At 43.1% G+C, this 13,180-nt stretch overlaps 1 protein-coding gene across 17 annotated transcripts in view; it reads left to right on the forward strand.

Moving 5' to 3' along the window:
- The window catches only part of ZBTB20 (zinc finger and BTB domain containing 20), an 825,027-nt gene that overhangs the window by 747,664 nt on the left and 64,183 nt on the right, over positions 1–13,180 (forward strand). For 16 of the 17 annotated variants that reach the window (XM_082624273.1, XM_082624270.1, XM_082624272.1 and 13 more), the window contains 2 exons: positions 5,204–5,304; positions 12,953–13,116. In XM_082624273.1, coding sequence (XP_082480399.1) covers positions 13,106–13,116 — 11 coding nt within the window. In that variant the 5' untranslated portion in view covers positions 5,204–5,304; positions 12,953–13,105. The remainder of the gene's footprint in view (positions 1–5,203; positions 5,305–12,952; positions 13,117–13,180) is intronic. The other variant, XM_082624269.1, reaches the window with a different exon arrangement.

The following is a 13,180-nucleotide window of genomic DNA, read 5'->3' on the forward strand; positions in this document are numbered from 1 at the left end:
AAGGTGCTCACCTGGGGGAGACAGGTGAAGTCTTGTAGGGCCGGAGGCTAGCATTTAAGAGCTGAGCTTTTCTGGACAAGTAAAATCTACTGAGATCCCCTGGAAAAGTCTGTTTTCCTCACCTAGGTAAACACTGTTATCCCCACAACGTGTTTTGTTGGGCTTTACATCTTCAGGAGAAAGAAAATGATTCTGTTTGAGAATGAGGATAGAGAGGAGATTAAACAATTAATGTTTCGTCTACCACAAGAGAAGAACAAGGGATGAAAATTAGAACAGACCTGGAAGCAGTCATCTATCCTTTTCTACGAGTAGATTGGTGATATAATGAAAGGAAAATAAGTAAAAATTTAAACAAGCCTATAGGATAAATACTGGGCAAAGCGAGGTGGGAAAAGATTTATTGGTGTGGCATAATAGCAAGATTGCCAATAGCCTATGTTTCTGTAAGATGAATTTAACCATAGAATTACCACAGCATGTTCTCACCAAGAACTTCAGCTGAACCCACTGCTTTTCCAAAGTGTGAGAAATTTCTTCATTCTGCTTTTTCACCCTGAGTTGAATCACCCCAGTGGTATTTGCAGTATTGTCACAGTTGTTTCTGCTGGTAATGCTAAAAAGTTTGCTTCCTTGTTCTTTAAATCCACCCTCATTTTTTAAACATCAGTTAACTATAAAAGGACATTTATTAGTTTGATTTATTGAAGTGAATAAGTGAAACAAAGTTTTTCTTTTTGTGGAACCCAGTGTATCCCTGCAGGCTATGCACCCAACCCCTTACCCTCTCTGGTCTGGTCACTGCTGATGGTCTGCTGGGTCTGTTGGTGCCAAGCAACACCGGTAGATATTCAGAGATTTGTGACCTTTTCTATCAATTGTCGTTGCTCAGCTGCTAGTAAGGATGTGGCCTTGAGCAAGCCAGTTCCCTTGATGTCCTCATCTGAAAAAAGAGGGGCTGGAGTAGGTGAGCTTCAGGGTCTTTCCAGTTCACTCTCAGCTTCCATGACTCTAAGCAAGCATCTTGATTGCTTTTATTTTCTTTAATAAACTTTTTATTTTAGAACCTTTTTAACTTTTTACTTTATTTTGGAGTATAGTTTATTAACAAAGTTGTGAAAGTTTCGGGTGTACAGGAAAGTGATTCAGTTATACGTATACATGTATCTATTCTTTTTCAAATTCTTTGCCCATTTAAGTTGTTACATAACGTTGAGCCGAGTTCCCTGTGCTGTACAGTAGGTCCTTGTTGGTTATCTATTTTAAATATAGCAGTGTGTACATGTCAATCCCAAACTCCCTAACTATCCCTCCCTCCCCACCCTTCTCCCCTGGTAACCATAAGTTAGTTCTCTAAGCCTGTTTTGTAAATAAGTTTATTTGTATCATTTCTTTTTAGATTCCACATACAAGCAATATCATACATTTCTCTTTCTCTGTCTGTCTGACTTACTTCACTCAGTATGACAATCTCTAGGTCCATCTGTGTTGCTGCAAATGACATTATTTCATTCCTTTTAATGGCTGAGTAGTATTCCATTGTATATATGTACCACATCTTCTTTACCCATTCCTCTGTTGATGGATATTTAGGTTGCTTCCATGTCTTGGCTATTGTAAACAGTGCTGCAATGAACTGTATCCTTTCGGACCATGTTTTTCTCTGGATATATGCCCAGGAGTGGGATTGCTAGATCATATGGTAGCTCTATTTTTAGTTTTTTAAGGAACCTCCATACTGTTCTCTATAGTGGCTGTATCAATTCACATTCCCACCAACAGTGTAGGAGGGTTCCCTTCGCTCCACACCCTCTCCAGAATTTATTGTTTGTGGATTTTTTGATGATAGCCATTTTGACTGGTGTGAGGTGATATCTCATTGTAGTTTTGATTTGCATTTCTCTAATAGTTAGTGATGTTGAACATCTTTTCAGGTGCCTCTGGTCCATCTGTATGTCGCCTTTGGAGAAATGTCTGTTTAGGTCTTCTGCCCATTTTTTGATTGGGTTGTTTGTTTTGATGATTTTAAGCCTCATGGGCTGTTTTTAAATTTTGGGGACTAATCCCTTGTCAGTCACATCATTTGCAAATATTTTCTCCCAATTTGTGGGTTGTGTTTTCGTTTTGTTTATGGAAAGACCTTAAAGCTCATCTACCCCAACCGCTCATTTTTCAGGGCGGTTTCCTTTGCTGTGCAAAAGCTTTTGAGTTTAATTAGGTCGCATTTGTTTATTTTCGTTTTTATTTCCATTACTCTGGGAGATGGATCAAAAAAAATATTACTGTGCTTTATGTCAGAGAATGTTCCGCCTATGTTTTCCTCTAAGAGTTTTATAGTGTCTGGTCTCACATTTAGGTCTTTAATCCATTTTGAGCTTATTTTTGTGTATGTTATTAAAGAATGTTCTAATTTCACTTTTTTACATGTAGCTGTCCAGTTTTCCCAGCACCATTTATTGAAGAGACTATCTTTCCCCTATTATACAGTTTTGCCTCCTTTATAATAGATTAATTGACCATAGGCATGTGGGTTTATTTCTGGGCTTTCTATCCTGTTCTATTGACCTATATTTCTATTTTTATACCATTACCATACTGTTTTGATGACTATAGCTTTGTAGTATAGTCTGAAGTCAGGGAGCCTGATTCCTCCAGCTCCATTTTTCTTTCTCAAAATTGCTTTGGCTATTTGGGGTCTGAATCAGCAGACATCAGCTGAGCACTAATCTGTGTGCGAGGCATTGCACACTATGGGTACAAAGTAAAAAGTACACAAAGTAAAAATGGCCTCTGCCTTCAAGAAGCTTAAGTGGGGGGAGACAAATTACACAAATAATTATTAGAGTCCATAGAACGTGGGAAGGGAGTGGTGCAAAAAGTGCTTAAGGATTTGAGAAGGGCACTTTCCTTTGGAAAATGTCTCATAAGTGAGGTGGTGTTTGGATGACCCCTAAAGAAGCTCTATGTAGACATTTGGAAAGGAGAGGAAAGACCATGCCCATGGTGGGAACAAGTGGGACTTCTGCAGTACAGAATGCACTGTAGAAAAAAAGAGTAAGAAATTAGATTGGGGCTATATTGTAGGAGCCTAGAATGCCAAGCTGAGAAGTTTGCATTTAATCCAGTAAGCAAAGAGCAAAGGAGTAATGTGTTTAGAATGGTACTTTAGAACAGTAAATGTAGTGTTGTTGTGAAGGATGGACTAGAGGTAAAGAGGATCTGGGGGAAGGGAAGCCGGTTAGGAGGCACTCACAGAAGTCCAGGCAACAGGTGATAAAAGGATAAATAGGTGTTGGGATAAAAAGTGAGTATTGATTCACAGCCTGAGTAAAAATCACAGGAGTTGGCAGCTGATTGGATATGGGAAATGAAAGAAAAGGAGGAACTAAAGAAGACTCCTTAATTGTAGGCACAAGTAACTGGACAAAGATGGTACCAGTAGCAGGAAATGGGAAGGCTGGAGAAGCAATATATTTTGAGGGACGGGCAATGAATTCTGCTGGAAACTTTCTGAATTAGAAGTGCCTGTGCAGTGTATGATGGTGACGTGAGCTTCTCTGAGTTAGAGGCCCCATCTTATTCATCTTTTCCAGGTGCCTAATAGAGTCTATGTAAACAATGAATGAATGAACAAACAAGCAAATGAATCAATGAACCGATAACCAGCAGTTATTTAGAATGCAGGTCTGGAGCTCTGTAGACAAATGAGAACTAAAGATAGTCATGTGGGTGTTCTCTATGGAGAAGTGACTGTTGAGGCCATGGAGGGTGGCTGTGTAGGCAAAGCTTGAGGAGAGAGAGAGAATCTTGAGGCCTGTCTGCATTTAGGAAACAGGAGAGAAAAGGCAGGCCAGTGAAAGGGCAGAAGAGAACTGAGAGTGGGAAGTCTGGACGGTGCAGCGTCCCAATGAGAAGGCAGGAGAGTTTCCGGAATACAGTGGTCATCAGGGCGCAGTGCGGCCAAAGGGGAAAGTCCTGGGAAAAGACCTGTGGGCCTGAGGCTCTGAGACAGACAAGGGTCCATTCTGTAGCCCCTGAGGCTGAACTCCTCGGGGTTAGAGGATATGGCAGAAAACAGAGGCTGTAGTAAAGGGTGGAGAGAAGGCAAGAGCTCAGATACATGGCCAGGTCAGTGGGCGTTTTTAAGATAGGCAAGAATCTCAGTATGGAGGTTCCTTAAAAAACTTCAAATAGAACTACCATATGACCCAGCAATCCCACTACTGGGCATATACCCTGAGAAAACCATAATTCAAAAAGAGTCATGTACCAAAATGTTCATTGCAGCTCTATTTTCAATAGCCAGGAGATGGAAACAACCTAAGTGTCCATCATCGGATGAATGGATAAAGAAGATGTGGCACATATATACAATGGAATATTACTCAGCCATAAAAAGGAATGAAATTGAGCTATTTGTAATGAGGTGGATGGACCTAGAGTCTGTCATACAGAGTGAAGTAAGTCAGAAAGAGAAAGACAAATACCGTATGCTAACACATATATATGGAATCTAAGAAAAAAAAAGTCACGAAGAACCTAGGGGTAAGACGGGAATAAAGACACAGACCTACTAGAGAATGGACTTGAGGATACGGGGAGGGGGAAAGGTAAGCTGTGACAAAGCGAGAGAGAGGCATGGACATATATACACTACCAAACGTAAAATAGATAGCTAGTGGGAAGCAGCCACATAGCATAGGGAGATCAGCTTGGTGCTTTGTGACCACCTAGAGGGGTGGGATAGGGAGGGTGGGAGGGAGGGAGACGCAAGAGGGAAGAGATATGGGAACATATGTATATGTATAACTGATTCACTTTGTTATAAAGCAAAAAAAAAAATCTCAGAGTAGCAATGAGAGAGAGATTGCGGTGGAATGAACACTGGAAGAAAAGTCCGCTGTGGCCAGGCTTCCCGTACCCTCACCCTCCACCTCAACTCCAACTCAGGATCACACCGTCAGCTCCACACTGGCGGGTGCTGTTGACAGCTTCACACCAGACAGGCAGTCAGGTGGAAACACTGAAAATGGGGCCTGGACAACGCCCTCTCCATCTCCCTCCCCTGACTCACTGTTCTCTGGTGCAAAGTGCAGGACCCGACTCTCAACCAAGTCCCACGGTTCTGGCTCTATAGAATGAGCGGTCAGCATCACCTCTTCCTTTAACAGCCTTATCTTTGTTTGTTCCTTGTCTGATCCAGATGCAGCCGCTCTCTGCTCCCTGCCCCAATGAACATCTGCACTAGGCCCAAGCCTTGGAGTGATTTACCTGAAGAGTGACACCATTTATTTGAAAACTACTGTGAGTACATTATGCTTCCAATGAAAGGCTTCTTAGTTCACTTTGTTTAATTTTTTTAAAAAACTCACACAATTGTAAGAGCAGATGAAATTTTAGATGCCTTCATCTCTTGGATGCGGCAAGGTAACCAGACTCAGTCCTGAAGTGCCTGCATTGGTTCTCCGCTTCCAGCCTGCAGTGAGCACCCTGGGTAGCATCGCGCCTGCCTCGCTGGGTGGCTGTGCTGAGCTGCATCTGAGCGCACCTTGCAGGGACCGGTGCTGTTCTGCTTGGTCATCTGCGCCTCTGCCTGAAGCGGTGGCAGCTCCAGCCCTATCTGTTTGCTTCTCATCACCCTTCTTTGCCACTCTGTTGAATCTCACTGCAGCTTGTCATTTCACGCCACGCTGGACACATCCGTGAGCCAGTTTTCCATGCCTGTGTCCACCTGTGATGTAGCTGCATCTCTGTGTCCCATGCTGTGGCCTCCTTGTTGTTCAAGGGGGCCAACACCCACCCTTGCAGCTGCGGGCTTCTTCAGCCACATCTCAAACCATTGTGCCCAGGTCAGCTCTGCCCTCTGGATGCATAGCTCTGAGCACTTGATTTAGTTCCCTCCACATCAGACATTTACGTAGGAGAAGTACAACCCTTGCAAGTCAAGTTGCAGAAATAAGTTGGGGTAGGAGCTATGATGCCTACAGAAAAATACTGATGAAAGAGTGACATCAAGTATTCATTGATCATTGCTAGAAGTAACAGATGAATATATGCTCTCTTTTACTAGAAAAGCCAGAAATTTAAATTACTCAGAGGCTATGCATACAAAATAATTGTACATTTTAGAACAAAAACTCATTCTGGTTGTTATATTTACACATTTTCTTATACGGTGTGAGGCAGGTAACGGGATGGTGTTTTACAGACATCTCTGTTACTGGAAACTGCCAAACCCGGGAGACAAACATCCCTCTCAGGCTTCGGGTAGGATTTTCACATTCATATTTTCTACGTCTTTAACTATTCTGGCATAAATCTAACCCAAAGGGATGAAGTCAGAGTTTTGTGTTGTTTTATTTTGCATTGCATTTTACCTTTAATGCTGTCAGTCACCTGAATTGTAATTGGTGGTGACAGATATGAAGGCAATAGGCAGGCCTGCCTGGCCAGGTTGGAGGTGGGAACCATTAGACTGATCTACAGTACCAATGCGCTCGAGGGACTGGGGACTAAAGACATGACAAAATGTCAAAAATAGAGTGTCCTCATTCCATACCCATGCAAGGAACTTGCTTGTGGAAGCACCTTCATTCGTCCTTAAGTTCAAGTGAAAGAATGCGTTAGAAATCCCCACATCTGGAGAGTTTTCTGAGTTTTTCTTCATCACAGAGTAACTATTGCCAGTGCAGGTATCACAGGCACACCAGGAAGCAGCCTGGTTCCAGAGTTTCAGCCTGGTTTATCCTTTGGGAGGGAAGAGAGTCTTTGCCACTCCTACCTTCCTGTACTGCAGAGAACCCATAACCAGACCTAGAAATCAGGAGCTAAGATTTCCTAAAAATCTCCGGGAAGCCCACAAGGGAGCTGGGCTGTTTGTGCCTTTGGACATATTTCCCCTATGCAGAATGCCAGTGCCTGCATTCACGTTTTGCAGGTCCTAGAGAATGGACGAATTGAGTTCTAATCCTTGCAGCCTTTGCTTTTCAGAAACTCAGCTTCCTCATACGTAAAAGAGAAATAAACTTACAGAGACTTGATAGGTGCAAACCTTCATTCAGTAAGGTGAATATGGTATAAAAATGTAGACTAATTACAAATGTATCCCTCCCTATGGATTCACAATACCTGGGTGAAGTCTCAAGGCCTGGAGGTGGGTAAGGAGTGAGTGAGTGTTAGATTTTAAAGCCTACCCACTCCCACACCACCTGCACGACTGGGCTCAGCAACCTGCCCACTTACCTGGATTGTTGCAATGACTAAATGAGATAATGTATATGTAGCGTCTGGCACAGCAGACATGAGTATATTTACTCCGCCAAGTAAAATTCACTGGGCACTTACTATGTGCCAGGCACTGTTCTAGGCACTAGGGGTGTGGCACCGAACAGAACAAACCAAAAATCCTTGCTCTCACGTAGCTTGTGTTCAGTTTTCTTCCCCCATAAATTACAAATAGACAAAAGAGGTAAATGGACACTAAGAGAGAACTGATTTCATTTGATTTGCTGTGTCTTTCCTTCCAGAAAGTATAATTGAGAAGAAAAGGGTAAAGGAAATGGAGAGGGGAAAAATAGGTATGCTTATTCATCTCCCCCTCACCCCTGACACACACACACACAAAACCCCAGAACATTCTCTGCCCTGATACATGGCCCAGGAGACCGACCTTTCTGGACCACGTTACTTAGGCTGCCTTCTCCTCTGGCTTCCCTTTGAATTTAGGCAAAAGGAGGCATCAGCAAGAGACGTGAGAGTGGGAGGAGAGTGGGGTCAGGGTATTATGAGTCCAGCCCCTTCCCTCCTCCAGTTCTGACTAGACTTAGGGAACTCCACACCTTTCCTCGTTCCTTCAGTTTAGCAGTTTAAAGCTGAGATTAACAACCTTGCACTATTGCTAGTCCCTGGTGTATCACCATCCCTTGAGGATCCCTTACCTCCTCTGTACCCCAGTAGAGAGTCCTTTCATTAAACTCTTTTCAGTTAAAACCTCTGAGTGTGCCATCTGTTTCTTGCCAAGATCCTGACTGATACAGTGAGGGAGAAATATACTGAAAAACATTATAAATCAACCTTGCCAAGAAGTTTGAAAAATTGAGAGAATAAAATATTTTAATCATGAAAACATCTTAAATGGATCTGAGAACATTAGACCAAGCAGTGAAAGGATAAATTGTAAGAAGACGTGATAAGACAGAGTGCCAAAGGTTGGTTTCAATGAATAGACCATAGTGCTCAGGTTTGATGGGCTTCTCTAGGCCAAGTGTAGCTTGCTTGACCCTCAACTTCCTGAGGAGCTAATAGTGTAGTAGCAGCGGTGACAAAGATGTGAACAGAAAGAAGGTGTCAGGGGGGTGATACGGTAAAATCAACATGTTGAAGAAGAGTGTGCTTATCCTAGCATTCTTTCTGCCTTTGCTGCAATTACAATCCATTTGCCCCTGCCCAAATCTAGATATTAAAAAAGATAAAGGAAGTGCCTCCTTCTAGGTGAAATGATGAACACCGCAGAACTGATGCTCTCTGTGAAAGAGCTACCCTCATGGGGCACTGACCGTGTGCCAGCGCTATGCCAGTCACTTGACTGGAAGTATCTCATTTAATCCTCACATCAGCCCTAGAAGGTATTATTATTTCCATTTTACAGATGAGGAAACTGAGGCCCAGAGAAGCAGAGGAATCTGCCTAGGGTGCACAGCTACTGATGGTAGAGCTCAGTTCTACTACCAACCCCCACTGGGGTGGTTTGTTACCACCTCCCCTTTGCCCCTCTTCCCAAACACTCTACTAAGCCTCTTGCATGTATTATTGGGAAGGAGAGCAAAGAAACAGTTACCACACCAGAATGATTGGGGTGGGGGAAGGAGTTAATGAGCAAGGTCATGGGTCAAAATTGTTATGATCCAGTGACTGAGTATTTATCAAAAAGAGGTTCTGGGCTTCCCTGGTGGTGCAGTGGTTGAGAGTCCGCCTGCCGATGCAGGGGACACGGGTTCGTGCCCCGGTCCGGGAAGATCCCACATGCTGCGGAGCGGCTGGGCCCGTGAGCCATGGCCGCTGAGCCTGCGCGTCTGGAGCCTGTGCTCCGCAACGGGAGAGGCCACAAGAGTGAGAGGCCCGCGTACAGCAAAAAAAAAAAAAAAAAAAGAGGTTCTGACTAATTCTTTTCTATCCAACCAGGCTGATAAGTGGAAGGCATGTTAATGTGCGGAAGAGGGTGGGAGCCCAGCGAAGAGAGAAAATTGGGAGAGGGGGACAGAAGAGAACACTCTTCCCTCAGCAGCCCCCGGAGACTGATGAGAGCTCACACAGATAAAATATTTATTTTCCATATGTTGCCGAAAGCATTGCCATCACTGTATGTGTGCAATATGTGCAAGGAAGTGTGAAACCTATACATCAAATGCCACCGACCTAGTTAATTTCCGTGCATTTTACATGCTTAATACCTACCATCTCCTCAGTATGTTTTCACGTATATTTCTTGACACATAAAATACCGTCTTAGTAAGGAAAGAGCCAGTATCATCCACAACCTTACTCACTGATATGTTTCAGCCCAAAACTTGTTGCCAGGGCCAGCACAATGAGAGTTAAAAACCAGTAGGTCCTGCTGGCTAACTCAGCCTCCCGTCACCTTAAATCGCCTTCCCAGTTCTTGAAGCAGCCTTCTTCTCATAACAGAAATGTCTGTAGCGGGGAGATGAGAATGTTTTTGTTCTCTTTGGACAATTGGGAGATAGAATGTCAGAACTGACCGTTGAAACGCAGGTGCCTGCGGCCACACTTTTTTTGAATGCAGAGCTCCACCCGTGCGGCGGGAGGAAGTGCACAGTGATTGGTCTGTTTCTCTGCGGAAGTGTTCGCGTACACCCAGTTTTGCTTTGCATGTATTTACGAAACATCTGCCCTTTTCTTGTTCTTAAATCCTTCCCCCTCACCAGCCCCCTCTCTCCTTTCTCCCATTTTCTTTCTTTGTTGTCGTTGGCTCGCCTAATTTTTCACTGGAGCTTTCATTTTCCGGTTGAGGGGCGACTTCATCAGAGTGTATAATTTTAACATTGAGGGAGGGAGGGAGGGAGGGAGAGAGAGGGAGAGGGAGAGGGAGAGAGAGGGAGAGGGAGAGAGAGAGAGAGAGAAAAGAAAGAAAGAGGCTAAGCGGCCGGCCAGAGCTTGGCAAACCAACCTTTGGCATGGTGACCAGAAGGAAGGTTCTGGTGTGGTGGGGAGTTTGCCTGACATGCTGCCTGGAGTCCGCCGGTGTGCTGCTGCCCTCTACAGGCTCCAGGGAATAGTGCACAGCCACCAAGGCTTGGAGAGACTTGCCCTTAGATGTGCTGTGCTTATATAATTCTTTTACACAGCCAAAGAAGGTATTTTCAATTAATTACTAGAGGACTTGCTTTTTCCTCCTTAATAAAATATGAACTGCAAAGATAACTGCAAAATAAAATAAAAGGGTCAAAATAACTGCACCTGTGCATGTCTAGATGTAGATTGCTGCTGCATTTTAGTGTTTCTCAGCTCTGGAAAAAGGAGTCCAAGAGAACTATTAGAGAGTGAGATGGAAAATGAATTGTTTCTAAGGACAATGAGTGTCTCTCTGTTATCTGTGTAGTTGGGAAACGGCCCAGTGGTCTAAGGACAAGTAAAGTGATGTTAGGCAAATGAAGGGCTGAGCCCAAAGTTTGAGTTTTCAGTATTTTCTGTTTGTAGAAGTGGTTTCAGTGCCTCTGTGCTCTGAATGTTCTCCAGAGGTGACCCTTGAGACAACAAACAGGAGAATATGGTGCAAGATGTCAGTTAGAAAGCAGGATCAAATCTAGGGAAGGAAGCAAGGCCACTGATATAAAGAAAAATACAAATTTTGCAAAGTTAAAAATAAAAGAGTCATGGTGGTGGGTTGACCACGTACTCATGTTTGAAAGAGGGCTTCCTTAATTTCCTGAAGCACACATCTGAAACTAGCCTAGGCCTTGTTTATGAGTATCAGAAATTTTTTTTTCCGTTAAGTGATGTCTGTCAATGTTTCATCCCGATATTTAAATGATTCATGAGGACCAGCCTAACTTCAGCGGGCAAAGTGGTCCTACTCTTATCAAATGCACTTCATGGATTCAAAGGAAAAGCAGCCAGTCAAGGTAGACTTCCCTGCTGCATAAAGAATAGGAAACTTAATTGGGATTCAGACTATAACTATTCTCAAAATATACTTTAATTTCAACTCAATTTCATTCCATCAACACACCTATATTGAATGACAGCTTTGTCTAAGCAGCTCTGCTTAACGGTATACACTAGACAGCAAATCTGGGAGGGCAGAAACCAGGCTTGTTTTATTTCCTAGCCCATGCTGGCACATCATAAGCACGTAATAAGTATTTGTGAAATGAATACATGAATAAATGAATAGTGAGAGGGAAGGAAGAAGGAACGAATGGGTGAACACAGGGAATTCAAAAATAGCTATGACATTTTTTTCACCCTCAGAGAGTTTACAGTCTCATAGACATGGAATTCACCTTGACTGTCAGCTAACATGGTCATCTCAGATTTAGTGAATCAAAGCTGTGGGAGTAGAGAAGTCAAGGAGGATGGGAGTCAGAAAGTAAACAACAGTCTGAATAAAAAGTGTTATGGTGATAGCAATGGAAATATAGATGTGCAAAATATGAAGGAAGCCCCATTGTCAGGACTTGACAAACTTGCTTTAAGGCAGAAGAATGTGTATGACCCTGAGGTTTCCAACCCGGTGACAAACCTGGTGACAGACAGCAGTGATAGAAATAGGGACCGTAGAGGAAGCGTTGGTTTCCATGGAAAAAAATGAGTTGGGCTTTGGAAACTTTGATCTCGGATACTTCCCTACACTGAAAACCAGAAACAAGCTCCTTGAAGGTCCATGTAGACCCTCAAGATTTGGGAGTTTGTTCCTTAGTCACCCATTCAACAAAGGGTGGGTAAAGGAATCCAATTTGTTGCTTTTGCACTGGCTTCCTCCATCCTGAAAAGTATGTCTGAAAGCTCCCCTTCTATTTTCATCTTTACCATGCCATCTCTGCCTCCTGCCCTCTGGAAAAGCAGATTTGATTTCACAACCTGTTGGACCAGAAACACAGCATGCTAATCATAACACCATATTCTGCAAGGGCAGATTTAACTACCCAGTACAACAAATTTCAATACAAAATATTCTGTATAACAAGTCCATTGCCATGCTTAGAGAAACAAGGGAAACATGGGAACAGACCTACTCACAACAAATTCTGTACCACACATATTCTCCTACAAAAAGATAAAAGAAAATACTTTTTCTGTTCACCATACACATGATGATAAAAAAGGCACAGAACCAAGAAAATTGGGGGGATGTTCAGGGTATGACAAGTAATCCAGTTGGGTTTGACTAGGGCCTAGGGTGCATGCAGCATAAGCTAAGTATTCATTTACATCAGTTGCATGGTTCTAGGAAGAGGAGCTGACTGATGGCTGAGCTCTTTTACTTCTTATTCCTGGTCCCAAACAACAATTAGTGACAATTACTTTCTAATTCCCTTCACCCATCTCTTTTCAAACACACAGTCCCAAACACACAATCACACTCCTGTACTCCAGGATCATGCACTAAATCAAAAAACGAAGGGAATCTTAAGCTTCATGTGGGTAAAGAGTTGGAATAGAGGATCTCTGTGTGACACCTTCCTTCTTTACCTACTGGAGTCTAAGCTCTTCTTTTCACTTTTCATTTGCTACTTTAACAAATCCTTTCATCACTACCCCTCTCATCTGTACAACCTGCAAATTTAGATCGTGATTTGAAATTATGTGTTGATCTAAAATAAAATCTAATAACAGCAAGAAAGTTGACTGTTACATAATGTGTTCCATGAATAGAAACTGAAAACCGGAAGGAACCTTTAAGGCCTTCTAATCCAAGCCCTTTATTTTACAGATGAGGAAACTGAAGCCCAGAGAGGTGAAGTGAGGTGCCCAAGGCCACACAGCAAGTTAGAGGCACAGCTAGTACCATAGCTCAAGTCTCCAGACTCCCAGTCCAGTGCTCCTCCCATTACTCCACGGGTCCTGTCTCTAAGCTTCCTGACAAATGCTAGAACGGTAAAACCTCCACTAGTATTTTTCCAGACCATGTTAAAACTCTGAAGGGGGGAAAAAAGGATGC

This window comes from Mesoplodon mirus (assembly GCF_964341445.2).
Source record: "Mesoplodon mirus genome assembly, chromosome: 6".
In the NCBI taxonomy this organism is placed as follows: Eukaryota; Metazoa; Chordata; class Mammalia; order Artiodactyla; family Ziphiidae; genus Mesoplodon; species Mesoplodon mirus.